General features: G+C 58.2%; 1 protein-coding gene across 1 annotated transcript in view; it reads left to right on the top strand.

Annotated features, from left to right (window-relative positions):
* The window catches only part of RABL6 (RAB, member RAS oncogene family like 6), a 60,222-nt gene that overhangs the window by 14,598 nt on the left and 23,668 nt on the right, over positions 1–21,956 (top strand). The window contains exons 3-7 of the mRNA XM_064170926.1: positions 3,031–3,078; positions 10,603–10,655; positions 12,619–12,710; positions 14,137–14,280; positions 16,321–16,426. Of these exons, the coding sequence (XP_064026996.1) occupies positions 3,031–3,078; positions 10,603–10,655; positions 12,619–12,710; positions 14,137–14,280; positions 16,321–16,426 (443 nt within the window). The remainder of the gene's footprint in view (positions 1–3,030; positions 3,079–10,602; positions 10,656–12,618; positions 12,711–14,136; positions 14,281–16,320; positions 16,427–21,956) is intronic.

Raw genomic sequence — 21,956 nt, 5'->3', positions numbered from 1 at the left:
CACCATCGGGTTGTGTTTATACCTTTTGTGCTTGCTGCTTTCCCTGCACTATGCCCTCTGTAACTCCCCTGCCTCAGATACCTTTGCAAGTTACTGTTAAACTTTTTCTTAACTTCCAAATCGAGTGGGATTATTTATTGGGCTGTGCTTACCTTTCCTCTCTCTGCATCCAGTCCCTTTCTTTTGGGAAAGAAGTGGGGAGAGGGAAGTTTGATTTCCTGTGCTCAGCCTCTCCTGCTGCCTTGAGTAAACCTTCTGGGGTGGCTGGCAGCAAACATCTACAGCTGTTAATGCAAAGCTGTCAGACAGTGGAGAATTCTTCCACTGCCTGCTGTTAGAAGGTGTGGAACCTGCCACCTTGTCACACCTTCAGAACCCTGCCACTGGAGGAACTGAAGGCAGAGCTCAGTTACTGCTTCTTACTCAGAATAACCAAAGCTGCTTTTCTGTGCCAGCTGTGCCTGTCATGGCTGTTGGTCATTCCCTGACCACTCTTTTACACTGTGCTGGTCACCCAGTTTTGGTCTTTGGCAGTCTCAGAACGGGAGTCTGAAGGAGCAATTGGCAAACCCTTGTAGTGCTGTGAGGAGTGGCAGGGCTGCTCTGCTCCAGGGGACTTGGGATCCCAAGCAGATGAAGTGAACTGTGTGTCCAGCTCTGCTGTCCCCAGCACAAGAAGGACATGGACCTGCTGGAGTGGGCCCAGAGGAGGCCACAGAAGTGATCAGAGGGCTTGAGAACCTATTTTGCAAGGATGGCTGAGGCACCTGTGGTTGCTCAGCCTGAAGGAGAGAAGGCTCCAGGGAGACCTCAGAGCAGCCTTCCAGTGCCTGAAAGGACTGCAGAAGAGCTGCAGAGGGACTTGGGACAAGGGCTGGGAATGGCAGGATAAGGGCCAATGGCTTTGAGCTGGGAGAGGAGAAATTGAGAGTGCAGATGAGGAAGAAATTGTTGAGAGTGAGGGTGGGGAAAGACTGGCACAGGCTGCCCAGGGAGGTTGATCCTCTGCGTGCCAAGGAGGCTCTGTGTGATGGAGAGCTGAGGTGAGCAGGGAGAGCTCAGTGGCTGCCAGCTAGCAGGAGCTCCGGGGGCAAGAGGAGAGAAACCAACATGGAAAAATGGTGTCCTTGGGCCTGGTGCAGTGAGCTTCCTTGTGACATTCCCTGCTTCCCCTCTGGTCAGGGCATGGGGCAGGTCTTTGTGCCAGTCCTCAGCCGCCTGCTGCTCAGCAGATCAGTGCTGTGGGAGTCACTCAGCAGAGCAGATCTTCCCCGAGGCTGTGTTTGGTGTTGTGCTGAGCTGGTGGAGATTTCCAGAGCTTGGAAGCAAAGTCCCAGTGCTGGGAACTGGATCAGTTCCTGGGGAGCACTGCACATCACCCTGAGGGCTGCCTTCTGAAGTGGGCTCCAGGCTCTCCACAGAAGGCCTCTGTTCATCTGCTGCTTGCCGTGGTGCTGCTGGACAGACCAGCACCTCTGGGCTCCTGCTGTGCCCCTGTGCTTTGCTGTCTGCGGGGAGCTGTGCTGCTGGAAGGTGCCAGCACTGACTGTGCTGCTCTGGCTGTCCCCTTGTGCTTCAGGGACAGTGCTGCCAGCCCCAGCTGCAGGCTGCGAGTTTGGGCAGACCTCACTGCTGACCTGTCCCAGCACCTGCAGGGCCACAGTGTGCCCTGAATGGACTGAGGGCTGGGGGCATGTGCCTGGCTTGAGGACCTCTGTAGATACTCAGGGTCAGGATTAGTTTGGGGAGTTCAATCGTCTGGGAAGAGGTTTTAGGACTGCAGGCTGCTGTGTTTTCAGTCCCACCTGAGCCTGTGCTGCTCTGGCTGGGCTGAGCCAGAAAAGTCTCCTGCTCCTCCTGTCCTCTGCTGCCAAAGCAGAAGAGAAGCAGGAGGTGCTGTGAGGGAGAGCAGGCTGAGCTCATGTTAAATGTGGGAAGGATCTTTGTCCAGCAGCAGAGGATCAAAGCTTTCCTGGATTCATGGTCTGGCTTTACAGTGTTTGCAAACACTGATGGGAAGCCAGCAGTGAATCCTGTGGGGGAAGCTTTCCCTGGCTTGACAACACTTAGGCATCCTCCTGCCATCCTGGGAGATGTTCCTCTGCTGTGTGCTCAGAGCTGCTCCAAGTCCTCTTGCTTTGTACCTGGGAGCATTTCCAAACAGCAGCTCTTTATCGGAACGGGTTCTTGAGGCTTGCACTGCTTGTTTGGGGTCCATGGGCACACCTCACTGGAGCTGCCCCTTCCCCCTGCTGGCTGAAGGTGAAGCTGCTGCCCACAGGACCAGCAGTGCTCTCTGCCATGAGAATTTCACTTGCTTCACATGTTAGCAACTGAAATATCTTCCTGCTTGTGACTGGGTGTTGGTGCAGCTCGCTGGGAGGCAGTGGTGCCACTAACAGCTTATTTTAATAGATCCATGGATTAGGTTGTGTTGGAAGGGACCTCAGAGCTCATCCAGTGCCAGCTCCCTGCCATGGGCAGGGACACCTCCCAGCAGCTCAAGGCCTCGTCCAACCTGGCCTTCAGCACCTACAGTGAGGGGATGTTCACAACCTCCCTGGGCAGCCTGTTCCAGTCTCTCCACCCATGTACTGCAGAACTTCTTCCTCAGCTCCACTCTAACCCTGCTCTGCCTCAGCTCCAAACCATTCCCCCTTGGCCTGGCTCAGACACCCTCAGCTGAAGTCTCTCTGCAGCCTTCCTGCAGGATCCCTTCAGGCACTGGCAGCAGCTCTGAGGTGCCCCTGGAGCCTTCTCCTCCCCAGGCTGCACCCCCCCAGCTCCCTCAGCCTGTGCTCACAGCAGAGCTGCTGCAGCCCTGGCAGCATCTTTGTGGCCTCCTCTGGCCTCTCTCCAGCAGCTCTGTGTCCTGCTTCTACTGAGGTTGTTCTGTTTGGGGGGTTCTTATGTTTGAGTCTTCTTTTAAACCACTCAGGATTTGTGTTGCCCTTCCCTTGGTGAGCACTGGGTGTTGGTCATTTCACTGAAAGGCTCCTCTAACCTTTTGTCTTCTTCTCATGCTTTCAGCCACTGATGACATCGTTAAAGTTGAAGTCTGGGATGTTGTTGACAAAGGTAAGAGTTGCCATTTCCTTGCTGTAGGCTTTCATTGTCCTTTCTCAGTTGTAGCTGAAAACTTAGCTGAAGTTCAGCAGTTGTGCTTTGGAGCAATGTCTGTGCTTCTGCTCTTTAAGTGCAGGAAGCCTTCTGTGGTAGAGGAGGCTCCTGTGGTAGAGCCACTGTTTGGAATCTGAACTTCAGGTGGAATCCAACATTCAGCAGCAATCATTTCATGTGCTGTGGGACAGATGAAATGCCTCTTGCTGCTGTGTTCAGGTGGGCTGAACTCCAGACTTCATTTTCTCTCCTTTGTTGTTTGATGCCTGTTCAGACAGCTCTGAGCCATTTGTTGTTCGTGGAAGTTCCTCCTGGGCTGTTTCTGTATCCTTAAACAGAGAGAATGTCCTCTGCAGCCAGTAATGGATGCAGGAGGGAAGGATGAAGGAGGAGCCAGAAGATGCAGAATCTCTGCCGAGCATTCTGCTGTCTGAACACAGCTTTTGTTAGCTCTCTATTTCTGTCACAGTATGAAGTTTGGTGCTTTAGAAAACCAAACCCCTCCCCAAATGGATGTGAAGACACAGTCTGGATGCAGTGCACATCTGGAAGCAGTGGAATCTGGTGCTGGAAGGGGTTTGGGTTCAGGCTGCTGTGTAGGCTCAAATGCAGATGCTGCTTTGTGAGCTGTCTTGTGCAGTGACAGATTGCCCTGGGTTGGAAGGGACCCTCAGAGCTCATCTTGTCCAGCTGCCTGCACTCAGCAGGGCCACCTCCAACTAGAGCAGGCTGCCTAGGGCCACATCGAGTCTGATCTTGAATGTCTGCAGGGACAGGGCCTCAACCCCGTCCCTGGGCAGCCTGTGCCACTGTGAGCATTGCCAGGAAAACAGCTCTGCAGGTGAGCATCTCTTGCTCTGTAGGTTGTGCTCCTGCATGCTTTGCTCCTGTCCCTCAAATCTGTTGACCCAAAGAACTGACACTTAAGTTTCGTGGGGTTTATGGTTTGGCTGCTGCTGCCTTTGCTGCAGCCTGGGTGGAGACTGCTGACAGCCAAGTGCAGCACTGCGGCCCTGCCCTGCCCCTTGGCATGTGAGGTGAGTACAGCAGGAGTGGGAAAGGGAGAAAGGAAGCTTCTGACGGTAGCTAAATTGTATTTAAAGTAGTAAAAAAGCAAAGGGGATGGAAGGTAGCAGCTGGGGTTCAGCTGTGTGGTGGAGCCTTTGAGTTAGCCTTCAGCCACAGGTGCTGGGCACTTGGTGCCTTCTCCTACAGGCCAGAGCTGCCCTGGCTCAGGCTGCAGAGCTCAGTCCCGCTGCAGTGCAGCTGCAGGCCCTGGCACAGCATGGTCAGGGCTGGCAGCTGAGCAGAACATCTGTTTGCTGCCATGGGTCTGTGCTCGGAGGAGCGGTTCAGAGCCGGCTCAGGCTGGGGAGCTGGTGGGGGCCGGGCGGAGGGCGTTTGCTGCACGCAGGTGCTAGGAGGCCTCTTCTGCTCCTGCCAGCACTGCTGGTGGTGTTGGTCTCAAGGGACTCTCTCCCCTTCAGATCCTTTTGAAATCAGACTCTTCATGTAAGCTCCCCACTGGTGGGTCACGCTTTGTGTTCTTATGTAAGCAGACCTCCCCTGCTGCCCTGGCGCTGCGTGTTCCTGGTAAGGACAACTCCAGGGAAGGTGCAAATGAAGCAGTAAGAGCTTGCTCATGTCCTCCATCCGTGGTGTCTCATGACATGTTTGTTCTTCCCTCTATGCTTAGGACAAAAATTCCTTCTGCAGGATGCTTTTGGTGAGAGCAGCACTAATGTAGCCTCTAGACTACCAGTAGTGAAATTCCCAGTGCTGCCAAGACCTGATCCTCCTCCTCTTCCTTACCTGCCAGTTCCTTGCTAACTGCACGTTTAGAGGGGTGCAGAACGCTGCACTTATCAGGCTGGGTTTGAAGCTGCCCAGAATGCATGCTCAGAACATGCAGTTCCACAGAGGTTTTTTTTCCAGGGTGAATTTTGTTGCCATTCTTGTCCTGGTTTGAATTCACAGAATGGGTTCGGTTGGAAGGGACCATCAAGATCATCTAGACCCAATCCCCTGGCACGGGCAGGGACACCTCCTGCTAGCCCAGATTGCCCAAACCTCTGTCAACCTGGCCTTGAATTGTTCCTTGCTGGAGGAAATTCAGAGCCTTCAACTGAAGTGAAGATGTTTGAAAGCGTCGTTGAAAGCCTGGTGTGGGGGTGGAGCCCGAGTGGGCCAAAGTTGCAGCCAGAAAGTGCAGTTTTCAGCTCTGTTCTTGAAAAGCAGCTTCAGCCTCTGCAGTGCTGCCGTTCCTCTGTCTCCCTCTGGATGTGCACAGGAGAGCCTGGGGGCACTTTATAAGTTGGACCTGGAAAACTTCATGTACATTGGCCTGGAGTTAAATGTGCCTTTGCTCAGTGGTCCCTTCTCCTGACACTGCCAGCAGTGTGTCTGTCTCTGGTGGCTTTGCTCAGTGCCCCTTCTGACACTGCCAGCAGTGTGTCTGTCTCTGGTGGCTTTGCTCAGGTGCCCCTTCTGACACTGCCAGCAGTGTGCCTGTCTCTGGTGGCTTTGCTCAGTGCCCCTTCTGACACTGCCAGCAGTGTGCCTGTCTCTGGTGGCTTTGCTCAGTGTCCCTCCTCCTGACACTGCCAGCAGTGTGCCTGTCTCTGGTGGCTTTGCTCAGTGTCCCTCCTCCTGACACTGCCAGCAGTGTGCCTTGCTGTCTCTGGTAGCTCAGCAGTGTGCTTGGGTTGTCCTTTCAGAGCATGCAGGAGGCACATTCCTGGCCCTGCTTGGCTGCCGCCTTGGTGTCCTTTGTTTAGGCAGAGGTTTTCCTTTGGCAGCTTGGGGAGATTTGTTGTGAGAGCCTAGAGCTGGAGAGGTCACAAAGTGCACTGAAGCAGTGGGAATGGCCTTGTCCTGCTCCTCCTGCCCTTCACCCTGTGAGATTTCTGCTTTTCAGGCGCACACTCCCTGGAGCAGGTCCCTGCAGCCTGCTGTCTCCTTGGGCCTGCACAGGGCCACGGTTCAGCTTGCCCCGAGCCATGGCCTGCCCTGAGCTGTGTGTGCTGAATGCCATCTCCTTTGCTGCCCTTGGAGCTGATAGAACATAGCAAAGATCTCTCTCAGCAGTGCTCACAGCCCTGACTCATCTTCTGGCTTTGCAGCAAGTTGTGTAACCACTGCAGGCCATAAAGCTGCAACAGATCCTGAATGTAGATGAATCAGGAACGGTTCTGGTCGCCTGTCTTGGCTGCTTCCAGCATCTCTTCCCATACACTGAGAAGCTCACATTGTAGGCTTTGGTTTTCCTGTTGCCCCAGAACAGCATAACACTTTCCTCAGGCTGGAGATTCCTTCCCTCTCCCAGCTCCCTCGGCTCTACTCCTCCCGGCTCCCTCAGCCTTCTCCCTCCCAGACATGTGCTGCAAGCAGGAGGAAAGCTCAGAGTTCCTCTCTCTGCTGCTTTCAGATGTGACAGTCCAGGAGCCCAGGGCATGCAAATGCTGTGGACACCTGTGTTTGAGTGGAGACCAGAAGCTTCTCCCTTGCACTGGGCACAGTGCTGGAGGCTGTGCTGAATCCTTGCTGTCCTGCAGCAACCCCCTGGGATGTGGAGCTGCAGAGGCTCTCAGGTGCTGGCCACAAAGCCAGCCTCTGGTGTTCAGTAAGCACTGTAGAGCTCAGGGCACTGCTGCAGGGTCACCTGGTTGCAGTCTTGCTGTTGTGCCTGTGAGTAAGGAGCTGCCTTTGCTCTGGAGAGAGAAGCTCAGCAACTGAGACTCCTAAGTCACACCTCTGCTGCCTTACACATGGGACCTTCTTCGTTGCACTGTGCCCTTCCCTTGGCAGCAGGAGTTGCATCTCTTCACTCTAATGACTTTATCACACACACACACACACACACACACACACTGGGAGGGGTTGGAAGAGAGCTCAAAAGAACAAGTCCAATCCCCCTGCTGGAGCAGGATCACCTGGAGTAGGTCACAGAGGAGCCTATTCACAGAATCATGGAATGGTTTGGCTTGGAAAAGGCCTCCAAAGCTTATCCAGTCCAAGCAGAGATATCTTCCACTTAATCAGGTTGCTCAGAGCCTTGTCCAGCCTCACCTTGGGTACCTCCAGGCATGGGGCCTTAGCCACCTCCCTGGGCAACCTATTGCAGTATTCCAGCAGCCTCCTGGTGCAGAACCTGTTCCCAACATCCAATCTCAATCTGCTCTGCTCTCATTTCAAAACATTATCCCTCATCCTGGCACTCACAGCCTTTGTCCAAAGTCCCTCCCCAGCCCTCTTGCAGCCCATTCAGGTACTGGAAACTGCTCTGAGGTCTCCCTGGAGCCTTCTCCAGGCTGAGCAATCCAAGGTCCCTCAGCCTGTCCATGTAGGAGAGCTGCTCCAGTCCTCTGATCATCTCCATGACCTCCTCTGAACCCACTCCAGGTCCTTCTTGTGTTGAGGACTCCAGAGCTGGCCCCAGCCCTGCAGGTGAGGTCTCCCCAGAGCAGAGGGGCAGGATCTCCTCTCTCCACCTCTGGCCATGCTGCTTTGGATGCAGCCCAGGCTGCCCTTGGCCTTCTGGGCTGCCAGTGCCCATTACTGGCTCCTGTCCAGCTCCTCCTGCACCAGCACCCCCACGTCCTTCTCTGCAGGGCTGCTCTCAGGACATTGAGCTCTCTCAGCCTTTCCTCATAAGGAAAATGTGATCTGGCTCTTCCTGCAGTCTTGGTTCCAAATATAGAGGCTGTGCATGGAGATGCCCACACATGAGCCTCCCAGCTGTCACTGCTTGGGAGATGACCTCCTTTAGAGCAGTGATGAGCAGCATGTGAGGCCTTCTCTCCTTCCTCATGAGACATGCATCAAGCCCAAGGCAGGGAGAGGCCTGTGGGGCTTGGCTCAGATTCAAAGCACTGATTGTAGATGTGTCCAGCTTAGAAAGAACCTCAGTTGCTTGGCACAGGAGCAACTGTGAGGAGTATTTGTGGCCTTCTGTCTCAATCCCTAGAAATTCAGGTCAGGCCAAGCAGCACTTAGCAGCAGCTCCAGAGCCTGTGAGGTTTTGACGTTCAGGGAAGCCACACGAATGCCACTGACCTGGAAGGCTTGAAGTGGGAAAAGGCATTTGTGTCCTGGCCAGCTCCACTGTCAGCTGTGCTGGGTCCCTAGGGAAGCACTGCAGGGCTGGGCAGGATCAGGGTTCATGGCTTTGCCCGTCTCAGATGTCAGCAGTGAGGGGACCCAAGGGGAGCAGATGCCCTGCAGAGCTGCACAGGAGCACCCAGCAGCCCTGCTCACTGCAGTGCCCCTGGGCTGGAATCTGCTGCCTTATCCCGCAGCACTAAAGCTGCAGAATGCCTGAGTGCTTCCTGGCACTTTCTTCTTGCCCTGTCTGCAGGGGGATCAAACCCTTTGTTCCACATGCAGCGCCTGGCAGGCCCACGAGTCTGCCAGTCAGTCCCTGGGGCTCAGCAGCGCAACTGTTGGCAGCAATCTTGGTCCCAGTGAGCCAGTGGAGGGTTTTCTGCAGGTGCACCCAAGCTGCCAGCAGGTTCTGTGGGCAGTGACATGAGGAATCTCTAGGAAGAAGGAATTCCAAGGCTCTGCCTTTGTGGTTTAGTTCTTTCATCGTTATTTAGTCTAGGGGAATACAGGCCAGGATCACTTAGGAGCAGAGCTCTTAGCTGCTGTCACTGGCAGCTGGGAGGTGTTCACTGCCTCAGACAGAGCTCGTCGGGGTGAGTCCTTGTGCAGAGCATTGCTCAGGCTGCAAACAGGTTGGGGTGTGAGGACAGATTTGAGTGGTGTGTTCCACACTAAGCTTCCGTGGCAGGAGGTGAATGATGTCCTGGGTGTCTGCACCAGGAAATCACAGCACCTGCGTCATAGAGTGGGTTGAGTTGGAAAGGACCTGAAAGCTCATCCAGTGCCAAGCCCTGCCACAGGCAGGGACACCTCCCACCAGCACAGCCTGCTCAAGGCCTCACCCAGCCTGGCCTTGAACACCTCCAGGCAGGGGACAGCCACAGCCTCCCTGGGCAGCCTGTGCCAGGCTCTCCCCACCCTCACTCTCAACAATCTCTTCCTCCTCTCCACTCTCACCCTCCCCTCTCCCAGCTCAAAGTCATTGTCCCTCAGCCTGCCACTCCCAGCCCTGCTCCAAAGTCCCTCCCCAGCTCTCCTGCAGCCCCTTCAGGCACTGGAAGCTGCTCTGAGGTCTGCCTGGAGCCTTCTCTTCTGCAGGCTGCACAGCCCCAACTCTCCCAGCCTGTGCTCACAGCAGAGCTTCTCCAGCCCTCTGAGCATCTTGGGTGGCCTCCTCTGGGACCCTCTCCCAGCAGCTCCAGGCCCTTCTTGTGCTGGGTTCCCAGAGCTGGAGGCAGTGCTGCAGGTGAGGGCTGAGCAGATTGGAGGGGCAGAATCCCCTCCCTGTGCTGCATTTAGACACCAGCTGACAGCCCCAAGGCCTTCTCCTGCAGGCTGCTCTCAACCACTGCTTACCCAGCCTGGGCTTGTGCTTGCTCAGCTGCAGGCCCTTGCCCAGTTGGCACTCTGCTCACTGTGGGTACAGGTACCTGGTGTCTTCTCCATCTGCAGCCTTGCAGATCTGGAAATGTGATTCCAGCCCAACTGGTGGAGTGCAGAAGGTCCATGGAGCCTAAGGTTTAAATCCTCCCAGCTCTTCTCAGGGGTGCTGAGTCCAGTGAGCTCTGCAGTAGCTCTCTAGGGCCTTCTCCAGGTGTTTGACCTGTTGCCTCCTGCACTTCTCTGTCAGCTAAATCAGCTTTACCTCTCTTCTGACTCACTTTCCTGTGCTTGTCTCTGGACCCTGTGGCTTTGGGATGGTGTCTCTGGAGGGTTTCCTTTTCTGTGACCACCAGACCCGACCTCTGGCTGTGGCCTGTCATTGCCACGTGGGCTGTGTCTCCTCTGCTTCTCCCAGCTCCCTTTGCCACGGTTTGTTTGCCTCTGCTTCCGTTTCCCTCCTGTGAGCTCTCCCTTGTCTACATCCTCACAGTCTGCTCCCACCCCTGCTGGATTTGTTTTGCTTTGGCCACAGGACAGCCCAAAGCACCCACAGGGCTCTGAGGCCCGCAGCTCCGTGCGTCAGGTGGTGGCACTGCTCAGGGAGGCTGCCTGGGTAGCTGTGCCCTGCAGTCACAGCAGCCTGACCATCATCTTGCTTCTTCAGCACTAGTGAGCCGCAAGGTACACCAGAGCAGCTTCCCTCTGTGCTCAGGGGCTGCACCAGGCCCTGTGCCACTCAGTCATGGCTTTAGGCTGGGTTGAGCTCCCCCAGACTCCCTGCCTGTGCTCTGTGACCCAGGCTGGCTGCTGCTCCCGAGCAGGGCACCTGGTGCTGCTCAGCAGCCCACGCCTGTCCCACCCCTCCTCATTCCCCGTGCTTACAGCAGAGGTCGGCTCAGGTACAGGGTGGTGCTGGCAGTGCCGTGCTCCTGCCCAGCCCCCCGAAGCTCTCTGCCCCACATAATGTGCCTTTTTTGTCTGACATTTCTCTTTAAGGAAAGTGCAAAAAACGAGGAGATGGTTTGAAGCTGGAAAATGACCCTCAGGAGGTGAGTCACAGAGGGCAACCTCTCAGCAGGAGGCCCCAGGCCACCTTTGGGCCATAGACACTGAGTTCTATATTTGCTTTGCTTCAAGGCCAGGCTGGTGGGTGGGCAGGGGCAGAGTGGATCCTGATGCTCCTCACTCCTTTGTGCCTTTGCTTCCTGTTGGTGCCCTCAGCACAGCTTTGCTGCTGCCTCATTCTGTCTTTTGGCAGTGACTGTGCCCCAGGTGTTTGCTCAGGAGCTCTGTACCTGTCTGCAGCTGGGCAGGGGCAGGAAGTCCTTTTGTAATGGCTTCCTTGTGAGATTTGCCCTGCTCTGGCTGCTGCTTAAAGCTGAGCCAGTGAGTGCCTCTCAGTGCCCTTTGAATTGCAGAGGAGGACATGGCAATGGAGGTGCCACAGTGTTGTACCTCAGAGTAAAGAGAGAGGCTTCCTCCAGGCCCTGCCCCAAGGCTTGGGCAGACACTGCACTGTGCTCCCCACCCCCCCCTGGGTGCTGCCCTTCCCTGCCAGCCCGTGGAAAAGCTGGGTGGGGAAATTCCTTTCCAAGGCCCTGGTGCCATATCTCTGCTGCAGCTCTTGGAGACCTTTCTTGTTCCTGCTGAGGGCAGCACCCCTGAGGCTCAGAGCTCAGACACTGTCCTGGTTCCTGCTCCCTGGCTGCATTGGTCAGGCTGAGGGACGGTAGAGACCTTAGCACTCACTGCTGGGCTGAGTCATGCCAGTGAAGGGCATCTCTTGCCCCAGGCTGCCCGTCCTGCACCACCTGCGTGGGCAGATGGGGAGAACCTGACACTGATTTCCTTCCAAAGGCAGCCTGAGTGAGCACAGGTGCCACAGCTTGCTTGCTGCCTGCACCAGCCTGGTGCTTTGTGCCCTGCTGGGGAGGAGGGGAATTGGTCCATCTGCACTGAAGGGCAGCAGGAGCCTTGGAGGTGAGGTTCTGGCCAGAACTGCTCTTTGCAGCCCAGTGATGGAAAGCAAAGCAGAGGCTGATAAATGCTCTGAGCCCTGGCAGGAGCTACACCTGGGCTTGGTAAGGCAGGAGCATTAGGAGCACAGTGAGTGCCTGGGCTGGCAGAGGTGGAATGGGAGCTGTGTCCTCTCTTCTGCCCTGGAGAGAAGTGTATTGCCAGCACAGGGCAGGAGGCAGGGCTGGGCTTTGTCCTCTACTGTGAAACATCATTCTGTCAGAGACTAACATCAGGAGCTGCATGACCTGCTGCTGTGGGCAGCAGAAGCTACAGAGCACCAAATGTCCTGCTTAAGTGATGGTTGTGTGAAGCCCACAGAGGCACAGGATGGCAGGGGCTGGAAGGGACCTGCAGAGATCATCCAGTCCAAGCCCCTGCCAGAGCAGAGCACACAGGAACACATCCAGGCAGGTTCTGAGCAAGAGATTCCACAACCTCTCTGGGCAGCCTGCTTCAGCCTCCAGCACCCTCACACTGACAAAGTTTGCCCTTCTGTTCCCATGGCACCTCCTCTGCTCCAGCTTGCCCCCAGTGCCCCTTGTGCTGCCCTTGGCCACCCCTGGGCAGAGCCTGGCTGCATCCTCCCCACACTGCCCTGCACATCACTAGCACAGCACTGGGGGCAGCCCTCAGGTTCCTGTGCTGCCAGCCCCAGCTGCCTCAGCCTGGCCACACAGATGTTCACTGCCTGCAGCAGCTTTGGCCCTGGGCTGAACAATCTCAGGCAGTTCTCTGAGGTCCTTCTTGAGCTGAAGGCCCCACAACTGGTCACATATTCAGCTGTGGCCTCACCGGGGCAGAGGAGAGGGGCAGGAGAATCTCATCAGCCTTACTCATCACTGCCCTTCTACTGCACCCCAGGATGCCCCTGGCCCTCTGACAGTGGCTGTCACTTCAGGAAGTCTCCCTATCTGGGGCTGTGTCAGTTGTGTTCTGGGCAAGCCTGAAGCTGAATCCAATTTCTGACTGCTGCTTTTGCCCTGATTTCCTCAGGCAGAGTCCGAGCTGGCTCTGGATGCAGAGTTCCTGGATGTCTACAAGAACTGCAATGGTGTAGTGATGATGTTTGACATCACCAAGCAGTGGTAAGGCACCCACAGAGGCAGCACCTCCTTCTCGTCACCTCTGCGCTGCAAACTGAGGGCTCCTGCACCTCCTGGCTCCCAGATGGGCTCTGGGGCTGAGCAGGAGTTGAAGCAAGCTTGGTTGGCCTCATGCTCTGACATGGCTTTGGATGCACTCTGCTGGGCTGCTTTGCAGCAGGCAGCTGCTGGTCAGCTGCAGCTGGTGGTGGGCTGCAGGCTGAGCCTGGCAGCGAGTGCCACTGCAGGTGCCGAGTGCACAGCTCATTGCCAACCCTGCTTTGCAGCACAGGGGAGTGCCAGGAAGACATTCCCAGAGCCTGGTATCCCATGAGGATCATTTAGAGGCCATGGCCTGCATGGATGCACAGCAGTCATGAGCTGTTCACTTGGCACATCTGCTGAGGCAGAAGCCAGGCTGACACGGGTGGGAAGAACTCTGCCTTGGGGTGGGAAGAACTCCTGCCTTGGGGTGGAGCTGCTGCTTGGTGTGGGGCAGTGAGCCCAGGGGCAGCTCTTGTGCTGAGCCACACAGCTCTGTAGGACACAGTCACAGATTGCACTGGGTTGGAAGGGACCCTCAAAGGGCATCTTGTCCAAACCCCCTGCAGGAAGCAGGGACACCTCCAACTCGAGCACGCTGCCCAGGGCCACAGCAGGTTTCGTCTCGAATGTCTCAGGGCTGGGCCTGGAACCCACACCCGGGGCAAGCACATGGGCAGCGCTGCTGCGGGCGGTGCTGGTGGCAGTGGATTGTTGTCTGCCTGGGTTTTGAGTTAAAGAGAAACAAAATCTACCTGCAGTTCTGGGGCCCCAGCACAAGAAGGGCCTGGAGCTGCTGCAGAGGGTCCAGAGGAGGCCACCAAGATGCTCAGAGGGCTGGAGAAGCTCTGCTGTGGGTCAGGCTGGGGAGAGTTGGGGCCTGTGCAGCCTGCAGAAGAGAAGGCTGCAGGCAGACCTCAGAGCACTTCCAGTGCCTGAAGGGGCTGCAGGAGAGCTGGGGAGGGGACTTTGGAGCAGGCTGGGAGTGGCAGGCTGAGGGACAATGGCTTTGAGCTGGGAGAGGGGAGGGTGAGAGTGGAGAGGAGGAAGAGTTTGCTGAGAGTGAGGGTGGGGAGAGCCTGGCACAGGCTGCCCAGGGAGGCTTGTGGCTGTCCCCTGCCTGGAGGTGTTCAAGGCCAGGCTGGATGAGGCCTTGAGCAGGCTGTGCTGGTGGGAGGTGTCCCTGCCTGGTGGCAGAGGCTTGGCACTGGCTGAGCTTTCAGGTCCCTCCCAGCCCAGCCTGTTCCGTGGATCTTTCAGGCCAAAGCAAGCTTTCCAGGAGGATTTTGGCAGAATGTCTTTTTTTCTCCCCTCCTCTCCCATTCGTGCATGGAGCTGCCCGCAGGAGCTTCCCACTCACCTGCCTGTGTCTCTCTCTCTGCCGAAGGACATTCAACTACATCCTGCGGGAGCTGCCCAAGGTGCCCACCCACACGTGCCCGTGTGTGTGCTGGGGCAACTACCGGGACATGGGGGAGCACAGAGTCATCCTGCCCGCCGACGTGCGCGACCTCATCGACAGCCTGCACCGGTGAGGGCCCCGCGGGCAGCGCCCTGCCTGCGCCCTGCCTGCGCCCTGCCGTGCCCTGCCACGCCCTGCCTGCTCCCTGCCACGCCCTGCCGCGCCCTGCCACGCCCTGCCTGCTCCCTGCCTGCTCCCTGCCGCACCCTGCCTGCTCCCTGCCACGCCCTGCCGCACCCTGCCTGCTCCCTGCCGCGCCCTGCCTGCTCCCCTGCACGCCCTGCCTGCTCCCTGCCGTGCCCTGCCTGCTCCCTGCCTGCTCCCTGCCGCGCCTGCCTGCTCTCCCTGCCACGCCCTGCCTGCTCCCTGCCGCTCCCTGCCTGCTCCCTGCCTGCTCCCTGCCGCGCCCTGCCTGCTCCCTGCCACGCCCTGCCTGCTCCCTGCCTGCGCCCTGCCTGCTCCCTGCCGCGCCCTACCGCGCCCTGCCTGCGCCCTGCCTGCTCCCTGCCTGCTCCCTGCCGCGCCCTGCCTGCTCCCTGCCGCTCCCTGCCTGCTCCCTGCCTGCCCCCTGCCTGCTCCCTGCCTGCTCCTGCCTGCCCCTGCCTGCTCCTGCCTGCTCCCTGCCTGCTCCCTGCCTGCCCCTGCCTGCTCCCTGCCTGCTCCCTGCCTGCGCCCTGTCTCCTCCCTGCCACGCCCTGCCTGCTCCCTGTCTGCACCCTGCCTGCTCCCTGCCGCACCCTGCCTGCTCCCTGCCGCACCCTGCCTGCTCCCTGCCTGCTCTCTGCCTGCGCCCTGCCTCCTCCCTGCACGCCTGCCTGGCTCACCTGTCTCAGCCCTGCCTGCTCCCTGCCGCAACCCTGCCTGCGCCCTGCCGCACCCTGCCTGCTCCCTGCCTGCTCCCTGCCTGCACCCTGCCTGCGCCCTGCTGCACCCTGCCTCACCCTGCCTGCGCCCTGCCTGCGCCCTGCTGCACCCTGCCTGCGCCCTGCCTGCACCCTGCCTGCTCCCTACCTGCTCCCTGCCTGCTCCCTGCCTGCGCCCTGCCTGCTCCCTGCCATGCCCTGCCTGCGTCCTGTCTGCTCCCTGCCTGCGTCCTGCCTGCTCCCTGCCGCGCCCTGCCTCCTGCCGTGCTGCCGGCCCCTGTCCCGTGGTCCCTCGCCTGGCTCTTGGACCCTGCCGGCCCCGGGGGGCTCAGCCACTCCTCACAGGGTGCTCCCAGGAGGTGAGGCTGTGCTCCGGGGCACAGCGAGTCCCTGCCAGCATGGCCTGCAGAAGGCCTTCTGCCAGGGTAGCCCTTCCCTGTGGTGCAGCCCCTTCCTGCAGCACAGCTGTGCCCTGCTCCTAAGACTTCTGTCCCAGGAGAGCCAGCTGGAGCAGCTGCCTTCCCCTAAGGGCTCCAGCTCCAGCACCCTCACACTGACAAAGGTTCCCCTCCTGTTCCCGTGGCACCTCCTCTGCTCAGCTGGCACCCAGTGCCCCTTGTGCTGCCCTTGGCCACCCCTGGCAGAGCCTGGCTGCGTCCTGCCCACACTGCCCTGCACATCCCTAGCACAGTACTGAGGGCAGCCCTCAGGCGGCTCTGCTGCCAGCCCAGCTGCCTCAGCCTGGCCTCACAGGAGATGTTCACTGCCTGCAGCAGCCTGGGGACTCTGGGCTGGACTCTCTCAGGGCAGTTCCCTGCATTCCTTGACCTGAAGGGCCCAGAACGGGACACAGTGTTCCAGATGTGGCCTCACCAGGGCAGAGGAGAGGCGCAGGAGAACCTCTCTGTCCTACTAACCACTTACCCTTCTAATCACCCCAGGATACCCTGGCCACAAGGGCACATTGCTGGTTTGTGGGCATCCTTCTGGCCACCAGGACCCCCCAGGTTCTTTTCTCCTCTAGCATCTCAGTCCCAGCTTGTACTGGTCCTGAGCTTGTTCCTTCTCAGGTGTAAGACTCTACCCTTGGCCTTGTTGGGCTTCATTTACTCTCCCCACAGAAGGTCTGCATCCTGCCCACATCTGTCTGATGTGGCACAACGCCCCAGGGTTCATTCCCTGCTCCCAGTGTGGTGCCAGTCCCTGTCCTGGGTACAGTTCTGCTCTCTCTCCCTGTCTGACCCAGGCCTCCTGGCTCCTCCTATTTCCGCTATGCTGAGTCTTCCATGAAGAACAGCTTTGGCCTCAAGTACCTGCACAAGTTCTTCAACATCCCTTCTTGCAGCTGCAGGGTAGGACAGCATGCCCTGGCTGGGACAGATGCCATTTGTCCTCTCTCTCTTCTGGGTGGTTGCTCTTTGATGTTACCTTTGTGGCTATAGGAGCCTGAGGGGGGTTGGTTTTAATTCAGTGATGTCAGTGCAGTGCTGCCTGGGACTTGAACACATCTGCTTGTGAGGGGCTGCTCTGCTGCCTGCACAGTCACCTCTGGAGGGAGGCTCCAGGGCAACACTGGTGAGAAAATTGCATCCAGGTAGTTGTAGTTCCCAAGTGAGAGCAGCTCCATGTGCAGTACTGTTCAGCTGAGACTGAGGAGAGGAGGTTTGGTCCTGAGCTGAACAGGTCAAGGACCTGTGCCTTGTGCTGAAGGTCTTTGCCCTGGTGTGCTTGGATCCCCTGCACAGAGTCCAGGTGTCTTAGTTCCTCCATCATTGAGGCTCCATGGGTGGGCAGAGTGGAAAAGCCAGGCTGGATGGGCACAGGAGGATGCAGCTCTCAGCTGTGGTTCTTGGAAGATCACTTTTAAGGGTAACCTCACAGGGGTGGTTTGAATCAGCAGCCTGGGCTGTGTGGGTGCATGTTCACAGAATGAATGGGTTGGGCTGGAAGGGACCTGAAAGCTCATCCAGTGCCAGCCCCTGCCATGGGCAGGGACAACCTCCCACCAGCACAGCTTCTCAAGGCCTCATCCAGCTTGGCCTTAAACACCTCCAGGCAGGGGCAGCCAAGCCTCCCTGGGCAGCCTGTGCCAGTCTCATCCCTACCCTCAACTCTTCATCTCACTCTCACTCTCCCCTCTCCCAGCTCAAAGCCTATTGTCCCTCAGCCTGCCACTCCCAGCCCTTCTCCACAGTCCCTCCCAGCTCTCCTGCAAGCCCCTTCAGGCACTGGAAAGCTGCTCTGAAGTCTGCCTGAGCCTTCTCTTCTGCAGGCTGCAAAGCCCCAACACTCTCAGCTGTGCCCACCCCAGCCCTCTTAGCATCTTGGTGGCCTCCTCTGGACCCTCTTCAGCAGCTCCAGGCCCTTCTTGTGCTGGGTTCCCAGAGCTGGAGGCAGTGCTGCAGGTGAGGGCTGAGCAGATTGGAGGGGCAGAATCCCCTCCCTGTGTGCTGACTGCTCTCCCTGCTCTGGCTGCAGCCAGCACACAGCATGGCTCTGGGCTGCCAGTGCCCAATGCCAGCACTGCAATGTTCAGTCTGCTCCAGATACAGGACCTTGCACTTGGTCTTGTCCAACTTCATTGAGGTTGGCTTGGGCCCAGCTCTGGGCTTGGGTCCAGAGGACTTGGACAAATCTTGATCTTCAGGGCTATAAATCTGGCATAACCTTTAGCTGCTTGGAGCTCCAGTGGTGGCTGCTTGGGATCTTTGTGGGTGCATTGAGTGCACGCCTCACCAACTTTGCTGCCCACACTAAGCTGTTGTAGTGCAGCAGACAGGCCTGGAGGGCAGGGAATGGCACTCAAAGGACCCTGGCAGGCTGCACAGGTGGGCACAAGCCAACACTCAGGAGGTTCAGCAAGACCAAGTGCAAGGTCCTGCAGCTGGGTCAAGGGCAATGCCAAGGCACAAATGCATGGCTGGGCAGTGAGTGGCTGGAGAGCAGCCCTGAGGAGAGGGACTTGGGGGTGCTGCTGGAGGAGAGAAGCTCCACAGGAGCCAGCAGTTGTGCACTTGCAGGCCCAGAAAGCCAAAGCAGAGCCTGGGCTGCAGCAGCAGCTGTGTGGCCAGCAGGGCCAGGAGGGGATTCTCCCTCTCTACTCTGCTGAGACCCACCTGGAGTCCTGCAATCCAGCTCTGGAGCCCCTTGGGACAAGAGGGCTGTGGAGGAGCTGGAGAGAGTCCAGCGCAGGGCCAGGAGATGCTCAGAGGCTGCCAGCAGCTCTGCTGTGAGCACAGACTGAAGGAGTTGGGGCTGTGCAGGCTGGAGCAGAGGAGGCTCCCAGGTGACCTTCTTGTGGCCTGCCATCATCTGAAGGTGGCTCCAGAAAAGCTGGGAGGGACTTTGAGGGCTGTGAGGGAGTGGCAGGAGTGGGGGGAATGGAGCAAAGCTGGAGGTGGGGAGAGTGAGGCTGGAGGGTGAGGAGGAAGTTGTTGAGCAGGAGAGTGGTGAGAGGCTGGAATGGGTTGGCCCAGGGAGGTGGTTGAGGCCCCATGGCTGGAGGTGTTTGAGGCCAGGCTGGCTGAGGCTGGTGTCAGCCTGCTCTAGGGTAGGGTGTCCCTGGGCATGGCAGGTGGGTTGGGACTGGCTGCTCCTTGTGGTCCCCTTCCAGCCCTGACTGGAGTTCTGTGATCCCAAGTGAGGAAGCTGTGCTGAGCAGTTCACACTTGCTGCCCTTCTCGGTGCCTGGAGGCAGCACTGGGGCGCCTGCAGCAGGGACAAGTCCATGCAGTTTGACTCCCAAGTCCCGTGGCTTTGGGGTGTGATGAGGCAACAGTGCAGAAACAAACCTGAAAGGATTCCTGTTGCTCTCCAGCTCACAGAGTCATGGAATTGTTCCAGCTGTGGGTGAGCTCCACCATGGCCATCAAACCCCGGTCCCCAGGTGCCATGGCCACAGGTTTCTTGAACACCTCCAGGGATGGGGACTCCACCACCTCCCTGTGTCAACCACTGACCACTCTTCAGCAAAGAAAACATTCCTCATCTCTAACCTCACCCTCCCCTGGCACAATTTCAGGCCCTTTCCTCTGGTGTTCCATCTCCTGATATTAGGCAGAAGAGCCCAACCCCACCTGGCTCCAACCTCCCTGCGGGGAGCTGCAGAGAGCAGTGAGCTCTGCCCTCCAGCCTCCTCTGCTCCACCTGCACAGCCCCAGCTCCCTCAGCCCCTCCTCACCCCCAGCTGCTCCAGGCCCTTCTCCAGCCTTGCTGCCTTGCCCTCAATGCCCTTCCTGCTGTGAGGGGCCCTGAGCTGAGCACAGCACTCGAGCTGTGGCCTCCCCACTGCTGAGCACAGGGGGATGGGCACCTCCTGCCCTTGCTGCCCCCCTCGGTGTGCAGGAGTTCCCTGCTGAGGGATTCTGTGCAAAAGGAAGGCACACTCCAGTTTGGATGCTTTGGATTGCTTCTACTCAGGCTCTGGGGCCTTGCTTGATGTCAGACTACAGCCAAGATGCTGCTCTCGGCGTGTTCAGTGCCAGAGGTTTGTTGGAGGAGCCCTCATTCTGCTCCGTGGTAGCTGCTGCTGGGTGGCTCAGGGTGTTTTGCTGCTCCTGGAGGCCTTTGAATGCATGGGGAGCCAGGGCTGGGCCTGGTGAGCAGCCAGCACAGCCTGGTGCTAAATCTGTAGGGCAAACACAGCTGGAGTTCATTGCTGAAGGCTCTGCTCCTGCCCTCCAGCAGACTGACCAGCAGGCAGGCTCCAGAAAAAGCAGCCTGGCCAGGTGAGAGACAGGATCCTGCCTCTGCTCTGCTCTGCTCAGACCTCACTTGCAGGGTTGTGCCAGCTCTGAGGCCTTCAACACAGGAGAGACAGGGACCTGCTGGAGAGGCTCCAGGGGCCACCAAGTCTGGAGAAGCTCTGCTGTTGGGACAGGCTGGGAGAGTTGGGGCTGTCCAGCCTGGAGAAGAAAAGGCTGCAGGGAGACCTCAGAGCAGCTTCCAGTTCCTGAAGGGGCTGCAGGAAAGCTGGGGAGGGATTGTTCAGAAGGGCCTGTGGGGACAGGACAAGGGGCAGTGGTTGGGAAAGTGCAGCAGGGCAGAGCTAGGTTGGGCATCAAGAGGAAGCTGTGCACAGTGAGGGTGAGGAGAGCCTGGCACAGGCTGCACAGGGAGGTGGGTTGAGGCCCTGTCCCTGGAGGACATTGAAGGTGAGCCTTGCTGTGGCCCTGGCAGCCTGCAGAGGTGCCCCTGCTGCCTGCAGGGGGTTGGGCAAGGTGACCTTGGAGGATCCCTTCCATGTGGTGCAGTCTGTGACTGCAGAGCAGGGCAAGCTCCCAGCAGGCGTGGGAGCAGAGGGGGCTGGAGGCAGTCACCTCTGGGGGTTCTCTGTGCTCTTCAGCCCAGCCTCCTGCAGCTCCCAAGGGAAGATGTTGTGCAGCTGTGTGGATCTTCCAGGCTGTCTTTCACGGTTGGTGTCCCAGGGCATGGGTTTTGAGTTGCAGGTTTGTGTTCTGCTTCCCTCCCATGCATCTTTCATGAAGAGAGCAGTGGCTGAAATTCATCCCCCAGAGGAGAGCAGCACAGGCTCCTCAATTATTGATCAGCTCCTTGCCAGGAAGGCTGCCAGAGGCTGAGGATGTGGTTTAGCTCTGGTGGCCCCCACGCTGTGCTGATGTGATCAGGTCAGCTGGGCCTGGGGGGCTGTGCTGCAAGGAGACAGAGCTCTGCAGCCAGCTGGAGGAGATTATGCAGCCAAGGCACTGGGCTGCAGCACAGGACTGATTCCTTTCCTTTGGGTCCTTGCTAAAAATACTGTCCCTTTAGTCTTTGAGCAGCAGCATGGTGCAGCTGCATTTGCTTTGGGAGGTGCTGGTAAAGCCATCATTGGGGGTGAAGAAAAGGCCTTGGGGTGCTGGTGGATGAGAAGCTCAACACGAGGCACCAGTGGGCACTGGCAGCCCAGAGAGCAGCCAGAGCCTGGGCTGGCAGCAAGAGCAGTGTGGGCAGAGGGTGAGGGAGGGGATTCTGCCCCTCTGCAGCCTCTGCTGAGACCCCACCTGGAGCACTGTGCCCTGCTCTGAGCCCCTGGGACAGGAGAGATCTGGAGGTGCTGGGAGGTGTCCAGAGCAGGGCCAGGAGGATGGGCAGAGGGCTGGAGCTGCTCTGCTGTGGGCACAGGCTGAGAGAGTTGGGGCTGTGCAGGCTGGAGAGGAGAAGGCTTCTGTGGCCTTCCAGTGTCTGAAGGGGGCTGCAGGAAAGCTGGGGGAGGGACTTTCTAGGCTGTCAGATAGTGATAGGACAGAGGGGGATGGATCCAAGCTGGAGGAGGGGAGATTGAGATTAGATGTTAGGAAGAAGTTCTTCACCATGAGGATGGTGAGAGCCTGGCACAGGTTGCCCAGGGAGGTGGTGGAAGCTTCATCCCTGAAGTTTCAAGGCCAGGCTGGATGTGGCTCTGGCAACTTGTTCTAGTGTGAAGTGTCCCTGCCCTGGCAGGGGAGTTGGAACTGGCTGATCCTTGGGGTCCCTTCAGCCTGACAGGTGTGTGATTTTCCCACAGTGAAATGCAGCTCTCTCAGTTCAATCCAAGTTCTTCATCTCTGTGGTCTGTGAAAACTCTGGCCCAAGGTGCCCTTCTGTGGGGAAAGGCAAAGGCCAAGTGAGCAACTAAGGAGGGCTGAGCAGCTGCCACAGGCTGCCTGCCTGCTCCACAGCCCAGGGAGAGACCCCAGGTGCTCTCCAGGGCAGAGGCTTCTGCTGTCACTGCCTTAGCTCAGGCAGTGCTGAGGCTCTCTGCAGGCATTTCCTGCACTTCAGCATCACTCACCATGGGATCTTTAGTTCCACGTTTGACCACAGCCAGGCTCAGTGCAGAAATGTCCCCTTGGAACCCCAGAGTGCCAGGGTGGAAGGGACCCCCCAAGGGTCATCTGCCCC

The sequence above is a fragment of the Pogoniulus pusillus genome, chromosome 35, assembly GCF_015220805.1.
Source record: "Pogoniulus pusillus isolate bPogPus1 chromosome 35, bPogPus1.pri, whole genome shotgun sequence".
Taxonomy (NCBI): Eukaryota; Metazoa; Chordata; class Aves; order Piciformes; family Lybiidae; genus Pogoniulus; species Pogoniulus pusillus.
Note: the sequence above shows the minus strand (reverse complement) of the source record. Positions and strands in the feature narration are given on the sequence as shown.